This window comes from Hyperoodon ampullatus, assembly GCF_949752795.1.
Source record: "Hyperoodon ampullatus genome assembly, chromosome: 8".
In the NCBI taxonomy this organism is placed as follows: domain Eukaryota; kingdom Metazoa; phylum Chordata; class Mammalia; order Artiodactyla; family Ziphiidae; genus Hyperoodon; species Hyperoodon ampullatus.
Window position 1 is genome coordinate 36,117,896 of NC_136921.1, and position 17,878 is coordinate 36,135,773.

Consider the following 17,878-nt stretch of genomic DNA (forward strand, 5'->3'; position numbering starts at 1 on the left):
TAACAAGCACTTATTGAGTGTCTATTAGCTGTATATATGTATACACATTCATACCTAGGTAGTATATTTTCATTACCTTTTGTAATATTTCTAGGGAGGCAGGAAATAATGTTCAGTATATTTGGAGCTATTATTCAGTAGCAGAATTGAAGAAAATGATGGATGCCTTTGATGCCTGGGAAGGAAAAGGTACAGTACAATTCTTTCATTTCATGGCAGAAAGTAGACTTTTCCTTAATAAGACAAAGCAAGTTCAAATACAGCATTTCTTTTTTTGAGAAAATGTTTTTGGTGTGGGTCCAGGTAGTTGTCACCTTATAGTAACACTGAGGCAGTTTACTTACAAATTTTTAAACCCCATGAGTTGCTAGATATTATTAATAATCTATAATACAGTAACCTAAAATACACTTTTGTTAGTTATGCTTATTTAGTTCGATTTAAAAAGAGTTTCTGGGGCTTCCCTGGTGGCGCAGTGGTTAAGAATCCGCCTGCCAATTCAGGGGACACGGGTTCGAGCCCTGGTCCGGGAAGACCCCACATGCCACAGAGCAACTAAGCCCATGCGCCACAACTACTGAGCCTGCGCTCTAGAGCCTGCGAGCCACAACTACTGACGCCCACGCACCTAGAGCCCGTGCTCCACAACAAGAGAAGCCACTACAATGATAAGCCCGCGCACCACAACGAAGAGTAGCCCATGCACCACAACGAAGAGTAGCCCCCGCTTGCCGCAACTAGAGACTGTCCGCGCCCAGCAACAAAGACCCAACACAGCCAAAAATAAATAAATAAATTTATTACAAAAAAAATAATAAAAAGAGTTTCTGTAGCACCTACTGTGTACCTAGCATTGTCCTAGGAAGTATACCTCTAAATTAAGCATAAAATGTGTAATCAAAAAAAAAAAAAGAGAGAGAGAGAAAATGAAAATAATGCTGGGAAGATATCTAAAGCGCCCTTAGAAAACAAATATTCTTTAAATGCACACTTTGAAATTTGACTATCTTTACCAAGCTGCTTATGTGAGTTGATAATAGTAATGCTGCTTGATATTCAGTGTGATATGTAGTTTACATTCAGTATCTCTTAGTCCTAAAACAACCCTGTATGCTGTTTATGATTTTATTGATGAGGAAAAGAAGTCTCAGAGAGACATGCTACTTGCTTAAAGATCACAGAGGGTTAACTGTTCTATGCCTAAGGTTTTTTTTCTTAATTAACATGTATTGAGTGTCAATTAGGTGCAAGCACTATAATGAAGTCCTAAAATTGTCCAAAGATAAATAAGACACATCTCAGTCCTCAAATGAGCTTAAAAGCTGGTAGAGACAGACATTGCAAGTCATGTAAGATTGAATAAGGAAAGGAAGAGGCTTTTTAAAACTCTCTATCAGCTGTTCCTCTTTCAGGCAGGGAGCTAGTACCAAGCCTTTTTTTCCTCAACTTTGCCCCACTCACTTTTCCTCCTTTTTTTTTTCATATCATGCCCCTCAAACAGATAGGATGAAGTGTGTTGAACAAAATGCTATTCTCTTTAAGCTTATTACTTCAGATCTAATTGACTTTGAGACACTTGGGCTTAAGTTGAAGAACAACCCCCCTGGTGTTCTTGTCTCCTTTTGTGCCGCTGGACTAGCAGGCTGCCTGGGAAGCTTTGGGAGGGCCTGGCTGGGATTCTTTCTCCACTGACTCAGGAAGCTGGAGCAGAGAGCTGGGATCACTGACTTTAACAAAGCGTGTGACTGATTTTAACTTTTTAGAAAGCATGTAATAGAGTATCATTGTTATCTAACAAAGTTCTGGAAGGCCTGTGGAAAGCCATAATACACGAAACAGAAGTAAGGAAAGAACTGTTGAAAGGAAGAAGACAGTTATTGTTATTTGTGGACAATATGTCTTTGTGGAAAACCAGAAAATAATTGACTAAAGGTATTTCAAATGATGAGTTTAGTAGACTAAACTAGCTAGATACAATATAAATAAAGATTAGCAGCTTACTTATGGTAAATTAATTAGAAATTATAGGAGAAAATCCCATTCACAATAGCAATAAACAAAATGAAATAACTAGGCTGCCCCACCAAGAAGTGCTTGGGTCCTTTATGAAGAAAACTGCTAAAATGTATTTATCTGTCCATCCATCCATCCATCCATCTATAAAAAAGAAGAGATGAAGATTACTGTGAGACATACCATGATCCTGAATGGGAAATCTGAATATTATAAAGATGTCAGTGTTTCTCAGATTAAATTATAGGTTTAACACAATTCCTACCAAAATATCAATGGACCTCTTCGGGAATCTTGAGGAAATGATTCTAGAATTCCTTTGAAAGAATAAACAGGTGAAATACCCAAAAACATTTTGGGAAGTAGAAGTCATTAGAGAGATGAGTTTAACTCTGTTTGATGGTAAAAATACTATATGTAGCTCTATACTAATAAAACCATGTCTCTCTGGTACAAGAATAGATGCAGAGATCAGGAGTAAAATCCATTAAATTTATAAGAATAAAATTACTACGTGATAAGAAAGCATTAAATGCCAATAAAAAAGGATAGATTATTTGAGAAATATGCTTGGGAGAAAAACAGAACTTTAACCTCACATCATTTATGAAAATAATCCCAGGTAGATTTATGAATGAAAAATGAAACTATTATAGACTATAATGAAATGTAAGCAAATAACTGATTTCTTAATAGGGGAAGAAATTATAAGCTTAAAATAAAACGTAAAGACAAATTTGATTACATAATATTTAATGTATTAACTTTAAAACATAAAACATTATAAATAAAATTTAGAAACTAATAAAAAACTTGGATAAAAGTGTTGCATTAACTGGACAAAGATTATCCTTATAATAAAGAGGATTTATTTAAATTGATTAGAAAACCAGCTCAACCCTACTACAAATAAATGTATAAGGTTCATGGCCATAAAATTCCCAGAAAAGGAAATAAACGTGGCAGAGGTTCAAACTCATTATCAATGAACTATACATTAAATGAGAACTATTTTTTTATATACCAGATTAGTAAAGATCTCATGAATTCTTGGCAAGAATAAAATTCATATTACTTTTTCTGGAAATAATTTATCAGTATGTATCAATAGCATCAAAATTGTTCATATTCTTTGAGCCAATAATTCTACTTCTAGAAGTCTACCTTAAAGACATAATCAAATGCAGACAAAGGCTTGTGAACAGAGATGTTCAACTAAACATTATTCATAATAGGGAAAAAATAAAAGCAATCTAAATGTCTATAATACAGGGTTAAATACATATTGGCACATCCACAGGTTATAGATAAGTATAGCTATTAAAATTATTTTGAGGGAATTGCTGGGCGGTCTTTTGGTTAGGACTCCACGCATCCACTGCAGGGGACGTGGGTTCAATCCCTGGTTGAGGAACTAAGATCCTGCATGCTGCATGGCTGAAAAAATAATAATGATAAAATAAAATAAAATAAAATAAAATAATTTTGAATAACTTTTTACGTTGATGAGTGCCGTGATAAAGTAAGAAATGGTCAAAAGCAGGAAACAAAATTAAATATAATGTGTTTTCAATTATGTGCATATCATACGAATAGAAAAAAGACTGGAATGAGATACATCAAAATGTCATGAGCCATGATTCCTAGTTTTAGGATTAGAAGTGATTTTTATTTTTTTTATATATACTTTTCTATATTTTCCAAGTTTTGTACAATGAATGTGAATTATAGGCAGGAAAAAAAATGAAAGTCTTAAAAACAAGTTGCAGTATATCCATTTAATGGAATACTCAGAAATAAAAAGAGATGATTATTGATACATATATCAACATGGATGAATCTTCAAAACATCATGGTAAAGAAGCCAGACACAAAAGGCTATGTGGTGTATGATTCCATTTATATGATACTTTGGAAAAGGCAAAACTAAGGAATGGAGGGCAGGGCATCAACTGTAGAAGGGTAGGAGGGAACTTTTGGGGGATGATAGGAATGTTCTGTATCTTGATTGTGGCCATAGTTACATGACTGTATACATCTAAACTCAGTGTACTTAAAAAGAGTGAATTTTATTTTATGTAAATTATATCTCAATAAACCTGACTTTAAAATAAAAAGTTAATGGATGAGATTTGGTGATGTTTTTGTAGCATAAGTAGGTTTGGGAGTATGATCAAGCAGTTCTAGAAAGTTGTTGTCTTAAAATGAGGTTCATAGACTTCAAGTATTTGGACATGTCTATTATATATAATAATATATGTGCCCAGCTTGCTAAGTTGTTTGTTATTACTAGCCCTTTAATGATTAAAAAAGAAGACACCAAGTTCCTTCTTGGGACTTAAAGGTTACTGTTGTTTTTAATACCAAGCAGTTTTTACTCAGCATCATTCTTTAAGCCTTTTTTAATGTGTCTATATATAATTTTTATGGTTCTTTTTTTTAAAAATGAGGTGAAATTCATACAACATAGAATTAATTACAGTATACATTTCAGTGACATTTGCTACATTAACAGTGTGTGTAACCAGCACCTCTATTTAGTTCCAAAACACTTCTGTCACCCCAAAAGGAAACCCAGTATCCATTAAGCAGTTACTCTGCATTCCCCTCTCCCCTCAGCCCCTGGCAGCTACCAGTCTGCTCTCTGTCTCAGTGGATTTGTGTATTCTGGATATTTATATAAATGGAATCATACAATATATAACCTTTTGTGTCTGGCTTCTTTCACTTAGCCAAAGGTTTTTAAGCTTCATAAGAATACATTTTCAGGGACTTCCCTGGTGGCACAGTGGTTAAGAATCCACCTGCCAATGCAGGGGACACAGGTTCGTTCCCTGGTCCGGGAAGATCCCACATGCCGTGGAGCAGCTAAACCTGTGCGCCGCAACTACTGAGCCTGCGCTCTAGAGCCCGCGAGCCACAACTACTGATCCCACGCGCCACAGCTACTGCAGCCCATGCGCCTAGAGCCCGTGCTCCACAACAAGAGAAGCCACTGCACTGAGAAGCCCACGCAGCACCACGAAGAGCAGCCCCTGCTCGCTGCAACCACAGAAAGCCCACGCACAGCAACGAAGACCCAACACAGCCAAAAATAAATAAATTTTTAAAAAAAAGGAATACGTTTTCAGGTTTCAATCAGAAACATATCAAACTATTATATATAGAATGGATAAACAACAAGGTCCTATTGTATAGCACAGGGAACTGTATTCAATATCCTGTGATAAACCATAATGGAAAAGAATATGAAAAAATATATATATACACATATGTATGTATGTATAACTGAATCACTTTGCTGTACAGCAGAAATTAACACAACATTGTAAATCAACTATACTTCAATAGAATAAATTTAAACAAAGAAACATATCAGATTTAAAAATTAAGTGAATTTGACTGGAATCTTGGCCTGCCACATTAACACAGATTATTCTTGTTTGAAAAGATGCCTATAAGGTATTGATACCTCATATTCATATAGTGGTTGCCTCTTACAGAGTGGTTCATAAAATTTATCTGATTTGATGATTGCAGCAACCTAGTGAGGTAGACAGGGCAAGTGTTAGAACCCCTACTGTCCAATCCTTTCACATTACTACCAACACTATGACTTATAATAAAGGCACCTAACATCTCTTGAGTGCTAAGTCTGTGCCAGGCCCTGTTCTAGGCATTTTGTTTTTATTTTCTCATTTAATCATCGCAGCAAGGTATATACTATTATTGTCATCATTTCACAGATGAGAAAATTTCCCCAAGGTGATATGATTAGTGAATGACAGAAATGGGATCCAGACCCAGGCAGTTTTGGCTCCAGTGCCTGTGCCCTTAACCAGCATACACTCAGTTGCCCAAGGTCTGTATAGCGACCTCTGGTTATCAGTGGCAGAGCTGGGGCGGCTGGTAGCCAGCTCTTTCTGCACCCAGGTCATGAGCTGTGCCACTATTGCCCTGGCTCTTCTTGGGAGCACTTCCTGCTTATACTTCTCTTTATCAAATGGGAGTCATGAACCTTAAACTTTTTCTGGCCGGTCTTACACAAAAGTGTTGCTGAGCCTTTGGCAGTGGACAGTGGTTCTCTAAATTGTCTTTTTATCTTCCAGGTGTTAGCTACTGGCGGGTGCCTCATGAACTGATAGAATGTTGGACTCTGGAAGAGCGGCCTTTACATGGAAGCCTGCGTCACATGGCCCCAATTCGAAAGAGGTTATCTGTTCTTTGTTGATTTTTTAAAAAATTAATCTATGACCTATATTTTTACTGCCTCTACTGGGGGAGTGAATAATGGTTCTTGACCTCATTGAGCTTATTAATCACCTAGGTGAATATTCTGCCTTACCATCAAAGTATAAATCTTTATTTATTTATTTATTTTTGGCTGCATTGGGTCTTTGTTGCTGAGTGCGGGCTTTCTCTAGTTGCAGTGAGCGGGGGCTACTCTTCGCTGTGGTGCACAGGCTTCTCTGCGGTGGCTTCTCTTGTTGCAGAGCACGGGCTCTAGGCGTGCGGGCTTCAGTAGTTGTGGCACATGGGCTCAGTAGTTGTGGCTTGCAGGCTCTAGAGCGCAGGCTCAGTAGTTGTGGTGCATGGGCCTAGGTGCTCCACGGCATGTGGGATCTTCCCAGACCAGGGCTTGAACCTGTGTTCCCTGCACTGGCAGGTGGATTCTCAACCGCTGCATCACCAGGCAAGCCCCAAAATGTAAATCCTGAGGGAATACCCTGGCAGTCAGTGGTTAAGACTCTGCGCTCTCACTGCCGAGGGCCCGGGTTCAATCCCTGGTCGGGGAACTAAAATCCCACAAGCCGTGTGGCGTGGCCAAAAAAAAAAAATTAAATGCAAAGTTACCAGAACTATGTAAAAAGTGGAAGTAATTCTTTAAAACTGAGTTATATGGTATGTTCTCTTTGGGAGAGTATGATTTTAAAAATACTACTGGACACAGTGGGAATGCTGTGGTAAGTGTTTTTCCCCACTAAAGTGAAATCCCAGACTTTACTGGCAATAGTCAAGAAATTTATTAGACTTAATATTTGAAATTTCCTGTGATTTATTCTGAATCCCTTTCTCCTTCCTGTTACCACAAATAACGTTTTTATTTAGTAGTATTATCTTGTGTTCTATGAAATCATTAGCACTGAATTCACTCCACATCTGTGTCTTTCACTGTGGTTTAAATACATTTAAAGTTATATTTCATTTTCATTGTCTGGGTAGTATTCATGACTTTCAGACATTCTGATTTCTTGATCATCTATTCTAGAATTTGATCCAGTGCCCATATGAAATTTCAGACTGCTTTCTTACTTTTGCCCTCTGGATCTTTCACAGAGGTGCAGAGAATTTTATTCAGTTTTTAGTAGTAAATCATATGTTAAAGCAGATCTTTTTGCTTAAAGGCTCTCATTTTATTACCATTATTTATTTTGGTGTTCGAACTTATAGTTAGCAAATATTATTTGGGTCTAGAGCAGTAGTTTTCCAATGGGGGCAGTTTTGTTCCCCAGGGGATATACTTGGTAACGTTTGGAGACACTGTCAGGTGGGGGATGTTGCTGGCATCCAGAGGGTAGAGGCCAGGGTTGCTTCTAAACATCCTAGAATGTAGAGGGCAGCCCCCCATGACAAAGAATTGTTGAATCCCAAATGGCAATAGTGCTCAGGTGGAGCAGCCTTGGACTAGAGTCCAGTGGAAGATGTGTACAAAATATAAAGCAAGCAGAAATGGTTTTATGGAAACTCTCCTCTGTGTTAGTTGTCTTTTTCCTCTGGGATTTTATTAAGCATCATTTTTGATTCATGGACCAGGTAACGGTGACTTAGAAGCACTTGTGAGGTCCCAAAGAACCATTTCTCACCTACAAAATTTTAGTTATGTTCAGTAGAGTTTTGAGGTTGAATATATTATATTATATTTCAAATCACTATGCTATTATGATCCCATTTCCAAAAATCAGAGTTCAGTATCTTATATTTGCCTCTGAAAGCACAACAGTGCTGAGTCAGAGGGAGAAGACTTGGAGGATTGCCATTACACATGTTCAGAAGGTGATCTTCATGAAGTGAAACTGATGGAAGCAGTGGAAGGAGCAGGCAGGCTTTTGACAGTGGTTGCTTGACAGTTTGACAGTTTTAAGGTCACTTAAAATAATGTTCCATGCGATTTTTATCCTTCATTTTGTTGATATAGTGTATCATATTGACTGATTTGTGGATGTTGAACCATCCTTGCATCCCTGGAGTAAATCATCATGTGTGTTCCTTTTAATGTATTGTTGAATTCAGTTTACTAGTATTTTTTTTGAGGATTTTTTGCATTTATGTTCATCAGGGATATTGGTGTGTAATTTTCTTGTGGCATCCTTGTCTGGTTTTGGTATCAGGGTACTACTGGCCTTAATGAATTTGAGAGTTCCCTCCTCTTTTATTTTTTGGAAGTGTTTGAGAGGGACTGGTATTAATTCTTTGAAGAATTGGTTTGGTAGAATTCACCAGTGAAGCTGTCTGGTCCTGAACTTTTGTTTGTTAGGAGATTTCAATCTCCTTAGTAGTCATTGGTCTGTTCAGATTTTCTGTTTCATCATGATTTAGTCTTGGTAGGTTGTATGCTTTTAGGAATTAATCCATTTCTTCTAGGTTGTCCAATTTGTTGGCATATAATTGTTCATAGTAGCCTCTTATTATCCTTTGTATGTCTATGGAATCAGTTTCACCATCTCCTCTTTCATTTCTGATTTTGAGTCCTCTCTTTTTTTCTTGGTGAATCTAGCTAAAGGTTTGTCAGTTTTGTTTATCTTTTAAAAAAATCAGCTGTTTTATTGATCTTTCCTATTGTCTTTTTAGTCTCTATTTCATTCATTTCTATTCTAATCTTTGTTATTTCCTTCCTTCTACTAACTTTTGTTTGATCTTTTTCTAGTTCCTTGAGGTGTAAAGTTAGGTTGTTTATTTGAGATTTATCCTATTTCTTGAGGTAAACATTGCTATGAACTCTCTTAGAACTGCTTTCACTGCATCCCACAAATTTTGGTATGTTACATTTCCATTTTTATTTGTCTCAAGGTATATTTTGATTTCTCTTTTGAATTCTTCTTTGACCCATTGGTTGTTCAGTAACATGTTGTTTAACCTCTATGTATTTGTGAATTTTCCAGTTTTCTTTGTGTAATTAATTTCTAGTTTCATACCATTGTGGTCAGAAAAGGAGCTTGATATGATTTCAGTTGTCTTAAACTTACTGAGACTCGTATTGTAGCCTAACACATGATCTATCATGGAAAATGTTCCATGTGCACCTGAGAAGATTGTGTACTATGTTATTTTTGGATGGAATGTTCTGTAAATATCTGTTAAGTCCATCTGGCCTAACATGTAATTTAAGGCCAATGTTTCCTTATTGATTTTCTATCTGTAGGATCTATCCATTGATGTAAGTGGGGTATTGAAGTTCCCCACTATTATCGTATTGCTCTCTGTTTCTTCCTTTAGTTCTGTTAATATTTGCCTTATTTTTTAGGTGCTCCTATTTTGGGTGCATTAATATTTACAAATGTTATATCCTCTTGTTGGATTGACCTTTTTAAGATTATGTAATGCCCTTTTTTGTCTCTTATTACAGTCTTTGTTTTAAAGTCTGTTTTATCTGATATAAGTATAGCTACTCCAGCTTTCTTTTGGTTTCTTTTGGTTTGCATGGAATATCTTTTCCCATCCCTTCACTTTCAGTCTGTGTGTGTCCTTACACTTAAGTGAGTCTTTTGTGGGCAGCATATAGATGGGTCTTATTTTTTGATCTGTTTAGCCACTCTGTGAATTTTGTCCATTTGCATTTAAAGTAATTATTGATAGGTATGTACTTATTTCCATCTTGTTGATTGTTTTCTGATTGTTTTTATAGTTCCTCTCTGTTCCTTTCTTCTCCTGCTCTCTTCCTTTATGGTTTGATACTTCCTTTAGTGGTATGATTATATTCCTTTCTCTTTATCTTTTGTGTATTTACTATAAGTTTTTGCTTTGTGGTTACCATGAGGCTTACATATAACAACTTATATCTATAACAGTCTGTTTTAAGTTGATAACAACTTAAGTTTGATTCCATTGTAAAGCTCAACATTATACTATCCCCTGCCACGTTTTAGGTTTTTGGTGTCATATTTTACATCTTTTTATATTGTGTATTCCATAACTAATTATTGTAATCATAGTTATTTTTATTACTTTTTTCTTTTAACCTTTATACTAGCTTTATAAGTGATTAATATACTACCTTTACTATATATTTACCTTTCCAGTGAGATTTATTCTTTCATATGTGTTGTTACTAATTAGTGCCCTTTCTTTTCAGCTTAAAGAAGTCCCTTTAACATTTCTTGTAAGGCCAGTTTAGTGGTGATGAGCTCCTTTAGCTTTTGTTTGTCTGGAAAACTCTTTATTATTCCTTCAATTCTGAATAGTAATTTTGTTGGGTAGAGTATTCTTGGTTGGATTTTTTTCTTTTACTACTTTGAATATATCATGCCACTCCTTTCTGGCCTGCAAAATTTCTGCTGAAAATCTCCTGATGGTCTTATGGGGGTTCCTTTGTATATAACAAGTTATTTTTCTCTTGCTGTTTTTAAGATTTTCTCCTTGTCTTTCACTTTTGACATTTTAATTATAATGTGTCTTAGTGTGAGTCTCTTTGGGTTCATCTTTTTTGGAATTCTCTGGACTTCCTGGATCTGGATGTCTCTTTCCTTTCTCAGCTATATAGTTTTCAGCTATTATTTATTCAAATAAGATTTCTTCTCCTTTCTCTCTCTCTTCTTCTGGGAGCCCTATAATGTGAATGTTAGTCCATTTGATGTTGTCCCGTAAGTCCCTTAAATTATCTTCACTTTTTTTCCATTCTTTTTCTTTATTCCTGCTCTGATTGGGTGAATTCCACTGCCCTGCCTTTGAGTTGACTGATCCTTTCTTCTGCTTCATCTGGTCTGCTGTTGAACCCCTCTAGTGTGTTTATCAGTTCAGTTATTGTATTCTACAGCTCTGTGACTTCTATTTGGTACTTTCTTATATTTTTCATCTCTTTGTTGAAGTTCTCACTGTGTCCATTCATTCTTCTCACCAGTTTGGTGAGCATTTTTATGACCATTATTGAACTCCTTCTCAGCTAAATTACTTATCTTTGTTTAATTAAGGTTTTTTCCTGAGATTTTATCTTGTTCTTTCATTTGGAACATATTCCTCAGTTTCTTCATTTTACTTGACTCTCTGTGTTGGTTTCTATACAGTGGATGAAACAATCACCTCACTCAGTTTTGAAAGAGTAGCCTTGTGCAGAGGATGAACCTTACTGTTTGGCCCTGCCCCAGCTCTTAGTTGACTGTCAAACCTTTGCGACTGTCCAAGCAGCCTATTATATTTTTAATAGCTCCCAGTAGTTGAGGATGAGCCAAGACTTGTCAGTGTCCCAAAGGGGAGGATCTCATCACCTAGATTGAGGCTGCTTGGAAGCCAGACCCTCAGGCAGCAGCTTTTAGAGCTTTACAAATATATACAGTCCTGTGGGACTGCAAGTGTAAGCTCTGCTGGCCAACAGAGCCAGGCAATCTGAAGATGTCCCCTTGGTGGCAGCTGCAAAAATCGGGGTTCCAGCTGAGTGTATAAGCTCTTTTCAGAAAGATTCTGAGGAGCTGGAGCAAGGCAGAGAGAGAGAGCACCAAGATGGCATTCACAGCCTATGTTCCTTGAGAGCAGCTCTGTTTGGCAATACGTGTGTGCCAAACCTGAGGCCTGACCCTCAGGTCAAAGCACTAGGACAAGCAAAGAGACCTCCTTTGCAGAAAGACTGGGGGATGTTCCTCAGTCTGTTGTCTGTGCAGTGTCCTGTAGATGTTAGCCCGCCAGGAACCGTCTCTCTGATTGCCACAGTCCCATGGGACTCAGGAATGCAAGCCCCACCAGCCACCAGAGCCAGGGGATCAAGGGATCAAGGGGCATGCTGTGGGTGGCAAATACAAAAGCCAGGGCACCAGATGCATGTAAATTTCCCCTTCAGGAGACACTGGCACTTTGGAGTGTGGCAGAAGGTGGGTGCGAAGATAGCACCCACCCTACGAGGTCTCTGGGAAAGATTATAGTCAGCCCCTAGATGCATGTTTAATTAGAAGTCTGCCCCTCAGGCTGCAGTCATGATGATCAGCTAACAGACCTCCTTCACGGAAAGACTGAGCTTCTGGGTCTGTTGCCTCTTGTTGTGTCCTGGGGTGATGGCTGTTTAAGAACTCTTTCTCCATTGGTTACAGTCCTGTGGGACCCACAAGCATAAGCCCTACTGGCCACCAGAGCCATGAAATGTAGAGGTGTCTCTTGGCAGCATTTGCAAAAATTGGGGTACCAGACAAGGCTATGAGCTCCTTTCTGGGTAACACCAATTGTTACAGTCCCATGGGACCAGGAATGCAAGCTCCACTGGCCTCCAGAGCCAGGCAATCAGGAGGTGTCCCCTGGCTAAGAGCCATAAAAAGTGAGGGTTCCAGACGAGTGTAAAAGCTCTCCTCCAGGAAATACTGGTGCTCTGGAGCACAGCAAAGGGAGAGCATGAAGATGGTACCTGCTAGTCTTCATTCCCAGAGAGTGTTCCAGCGGGCTTCTAGATGTGTGTGTTAAATTAGACGCCTGCCCCTCAGGCCAGCACTTTTCTGTCAGCAGGTGAGCTACTTTACTATTTAAGTCTGGTGCAATTGGCCGCCTTTGAACTGGGCCCTGGGGTGGGTGAATCTGAGCATGTGGACCCTTGAAGAGCTGTTTATCAGATTGCTATAGTCTTGTGGGCCTCAGGACTTGAACCCTGTTGATTTTCAAAGTTAAATGTTTTGGGGGCTCATCTCTCAAGTGCATGTCTTAAAAACTGGGGAGCCTGATGTGGGGTTTGAATCTTTCCCTCCTCAGGCAGAAGATGCAGGTTTTGACTTTCTTCCTGGTTGCGGATTACTGCATTGGGGACGGGTTTATGGCAAGGTTGTGTTCCAGCTTCTCCTACCTGCTTCAATGTTGTTTTCTTCTCATTTGCTCAATATGTAGTTGTCACTCAGCCGGCCTTTAGGTTTTATTTAAGAGGAAATTGTTCCATATATAACTGTAAACTCAGTGTGTCCATTGGAGGAGGTGAGTTCAGTATCTTCCTATATTGTCATCTTGAACTGGAAACAATCTATCAAATGGTTTTTATATCATATCAAAAATCATATGATCATCTCAATAGACGCAGAAAAGGTATTTGACAAAATTCAGCATCCATTTTCGATAAAAATTCTTAACAGAGCAGGTATAGTGAGGATGTACCTCAACATAATAAAGCCTTATATGACAAGCCTACAGCAAACATACTCAGTGGTGAGAAGCTCAAAGCATTTCCTCTAAGATCAGGAACAAAATAAGGACCCCCACTCTCACTACTTTTACTAAGCATAGTATTGGAAGTCCCAGCCAGAGCAATTAGGCAAGAAAAGTAAATTAAAAATATCCATATTGGAAAGGAAGAAGTAAAACTGTCACTCTTTGCAGATGACATGATATTATATATAGAAAACCCTAAATACTCCATCAAAAAACTGTTAGAACTAATAAACAAAATCCATACACAAAATTCTGTTGCATTTCTATATGCTAATAATGAACTATCAGAAAGAGGAATTAAGAAAATCCAGTTTATGGTTGCATCAAAAAGAATAAAATGCCTAGGAATAAATTTAACCAAGGAGATAATAAAAAACCTGTATGTTGAAAACTGTAAGCCGTTAATGAAAGCAATTGAAGAAGACACAAATAAATGGAAAGATAGTCCCTATTCATGAATTGGAAGAATTAATATTATTAAAATGCCTGTATTCCCCAAAGCAATATACAGATTCAGTGCGATCCCTATCAAAATTCCAGTGACGTTGTTCACAGAAGTAGGACGAACAATCCTAAAATATGTATGGAGCCACAAAAGACCCTAAATAGCCAAAGCAATCTTGAGAAAGAAGAACAAAGCTGAAGGCATCATGCTCCCTGATTTCAAACTATATTACAAAGCTATAGTAATTTAAATGGTATGGAATTGGCATAAAAACAGACACACAGATCAGTGGAACAGAAGAGAGAGACCAGAAATAAACCCATACATATAGGCCAACTGATTTACAGCAAAGGAGCCAAAAATATACGATGGAGAAAGGTGTCTTCAGTAAACGGTGTTGGGAAAATTGGATATCCACATGCAAAAGAATGAAACTGGACCACTATCTTACACCATACTACACAAAAATTAACTCAAAATGGATTAAAGCCTTGAATGTAAACCATAAAACTCCTAGAAGAAAAAATAGGTGGTAAGCTCCTTGACATAGGTCTTAGTGATGATCTTTTAATCTGACATGAAAAGCAACAGAAGCAAAAATAAACAAGTGGGACTACATCAAACTAAAAAAGCTTCTGCACAGCAAAGGAAACCATCAACAAAATGAAAAGGCAGACTACTGGATGGTAGAAAATATTTGCAAATCATATATCTGATAAGGGGCTAATATCCAAAATATATAAAGAACTCAGACAGCTCAATAGCAGAAAAACAAACAATCTGATTCAAAAATGGACAGAAGATCTGAATAAACATTTTTCCAAAGAAGACATATAGATGACCAATGGGTACATGAAAAGATGCTCAACATCATTAATCATCAGGGAAATGCAAATCAAAACCACAATGAGATATCACCTCATGCTTGTTAGAATGGCTGTCATCAATAAGACAGGAAATAAATGTTGGCAAGGATGTGGAAAAAAAGGAACCGTTGTGCACTGTTAGTGGGAATGTAAATTGGTGCAGCCACTATGGAAAATAATGTAAAAGTTCTTCAAAAAATTCTAAGTAGGACTAACATATGATCCAGCAATTCTACTTCTGGGTATCTATCCAAGGAAAGCAAAAACACTACTCATAAAGATATATGTACCCCCATGTTCACTGAAGCATTATTTACAATAGCCAAGGTATAAAAACAACCTAAGTGTCCATTGATGGATGATGGTATAAAGAAATTGTGTGTATATATATATATATATTTGCAACAAATGGACCTTGAGGATATTATGCTAAGTGAAGTAAGTCAGACAGAGAAAGACAAATACCGTATGAGCTGTCTTTTATGTGGAATCTTAAAAACAAACAACAAACAAACAAAATCCAAAGCAAAAAAACAGGGAACTGATTGGTAGTTGCCAGAGGTCGGGGGGGGGGGCAGTGGGAGAAATGGGTGAACTGTTTTTTGTTTTGTTTTAGTTTAAACAAAATGAATAAAAAATAAATTAAATAAGGTAAAACAGTGTTTCCACTTCAGGCTTTTTATAGTGAATGGCAGCTCAGCTGAGGAATCTTTGAAGGTTTGTCCAATACTTTTCGAATTCAAAATACATCTAACTGTACCATGAGTTCGACTATTCTAGCAGTTCCCCAAATGTGTTCCATAGCATGCTAATTTTACTGGGTGCCAAAGGGTGCATTACAGAATGATTGGGAAATATGGATTCAACAAAGCTAAACAGGTGTCTTTACTATAGAATCTTTAATTTGTTAATATAGAATTTAAAGCTTTAGGGGGAGAATAAAATATGCAGTAGCATTGCTCAAGTTTATTTGTGAAACACTTTTTTCCTCAGTAAATCTCTTGAAACTGCTATTCTGGGAAAAACAACTTGGGATACTCCTGGTTATCCTCTGGATCACATCAGAATTTGTGAGAACTGAGTAATGTGTTGTGTAATTCCAGTGTAACACTCCAAATTTTAACTTGCTGGTATTAACATTATGTGTGAGTTTGAAAGAGTGTATTCCAGTTGAAACACTCTCTTGTAAACTTGCTAATTTACTTATTGACCTTGGTGGGAGATGAGAGATGAGGTAGGTTGATACCTCTTGGCTCAAATTCTTGACGAAAACCTTTTTATTCACCCTGAAGGTAGACTTTGGAGACGTTTTCCTTAATTACTAAACCCGTAAATGCTGGTTTACAGGACCAGCTGGTTGACAAGAACCTGCTTCTCTATTTACAGGCGACTGCTAGTGCCCAATGAGGAGGAAGAAGAAGGCGTGAACTGTAAGACTGGTCCTAAGCCAGTCCGATTTTTGGGGCCTTCCACCAGCACCCAAATTAAAGTCAAGAACTCGGCTTCCGTCAGGGTGCCTCCGGCCAGTGCCCCACAGCCCTGGTCCCGGGCATCCGTGAACCCGGATGCAGGAGGAAGGGCAGCTCAGCGCTCTGCACCGTCGAAAACCCCGTCCCCGGTGGGCACAGGCCTGCCCGGGCATCCCCAGGCTTCCCACGGGACCGAGGGTGCTGAGAACGGGGCCACGCACCCACCTCCAGCTAAGGTTCTGCTCTCCGACAAAAAGGCCACCCCGCACCGAGTGATAAAACTGAAGCGGACTCCCTTGTGCGCTGCGGGGCCTTCCCCGCCCGCCTGCACCGCGGCCAGGCCGGCGGGGCCCCCAGAGCCGACCCCCGACGCCCCCAGCGCCCTGGGCGCGCGGACTGAGAACGGGCAGGGCCAGACCGATTGATGGAAACGGGGACTCAGGGTGTCCCGTTTGCCTCTCCGAGCTTACAACCCGTTTAATACAAATAAGCGGCACTGTTTCCCGATTCAGTTGGGATGAAAACTTGTTTCTTTCTATTTAGGGTGAATTGTGTGAAGTAGGAATGGAGGAGGGAGACTGTAAGTGGTTGGGCCTATACTTCTCATTTTCCCAACGTTTAAATTATTTGTCTAGGGATGGTTTTAATTTCAGGTTTTTTAATGTGTGGGCTTTTTTTTTTTTAATGTTTAATTGGTATTAAGGCAACAAAACAGTAGAGCAAAATCATCCCTAGCAAGTCCACTTTGTTGCTGAAATAATTATAGATTTTAGGCACTTATTTAATGTTACTCATTGCAGCCCAGGGATAGGAGTGAGGTTTGGGCTTAGCTTTCAGTCTGGTGAAATAGAGAGGGTGATATTAGTGCTTCCCTGTGCTGTGTCCCAGATGGGAGGAGATTTGAGAGAAAATGTAGATCAAGGTGACCTCCCTGCAGGGCACTCTCAGTCTCAAAAGGTAACATGAAAAGAAATGATGGGGAGGGGGAAAAAAAGATAATAATTTGAGATCACACTTTGACTTTCACTTAATGGAACAATTTTCTTTCCTAGATTGGCTTTTCTTACTCTTTTCCGTTGGCAGATTTAGTTATACCTTGCAAGAAGATTTCTTGGAATAAGAACTGTATAACATGTCATGTAATTAATTGTTAAAATATTTTATTTTTCATTTGAGTAGTGAAGTTTTGAAAGTACTTTGAAGAGAAAAGTTTAACTTTTTAACTAAAATTAATATTTTTTTTCAGAAATGACCATTAAAGAGTTATTCTGATTATATACAATATGATTTTTTATGCATAAAATTTCCACATAACTTGAATTTAATATTTTAAAACAGAGTATTTTGATTAATCTTCTATTTTTTCACAACTATTCAGTTGTATGTGTTTACACGTACATGTTATGTTTTATAATTGGATCACATGTTTCTGTCTTCAGTGAGCAATATGCCGTCAGTGTGTTAAAAATAAGTTCATAAAGCAGGGTACTTTTTACTCAGTGCTTATCATTGTACTTGTACTGGTTTAAAAGAGTAAAGTAAATATACTCAAAACATTACTTTTTACAAAATAGAAAAAACCTTTCCGTAAAAAGTGACATTTTTCTGTGACTGTACTTATTTTTAAGCCTTGGAGCCCTTTAGTAGTTTGAAAGCTTGTTTGTTTATATAGGTTACCTATTTCAGCTCACAAAATTGCT

At 38.0% G+C, this 17,878-nt stretch overlaps 1 protein-coding gene across 1 annotated transcript in view; it reads left to right on the forward strand.

Moving 5' to 3' along the window:
- The window catches only part of KCTD18 (potassium channel tetramerization domain containing 18), a gene marked incomplete at its 3' end in the record, with an annotated part of 28,447 nt that extends 11,844 nt beyond the window's left edge, over nt 1-16,603 (forward strand). Inside the window, exons 5-7 of the mRNA XM_079710586.1 lie at nt 95-189; nt 6,123-6,225; nt 16,096-16,603. Coding sequence (XP_079566712.1) covers nt 95-189; nt 6,123-6,225; nt 16,096-16,603 — 706 coding nt within the window. The remainder of the gene's footprint in view (nt 1-94; nt 190-6,122; nt 6,226-16,095) is intronic.
- Between the last annotated feature and the right edge of the window lie 1,275 nt (nt 16,604-17,878).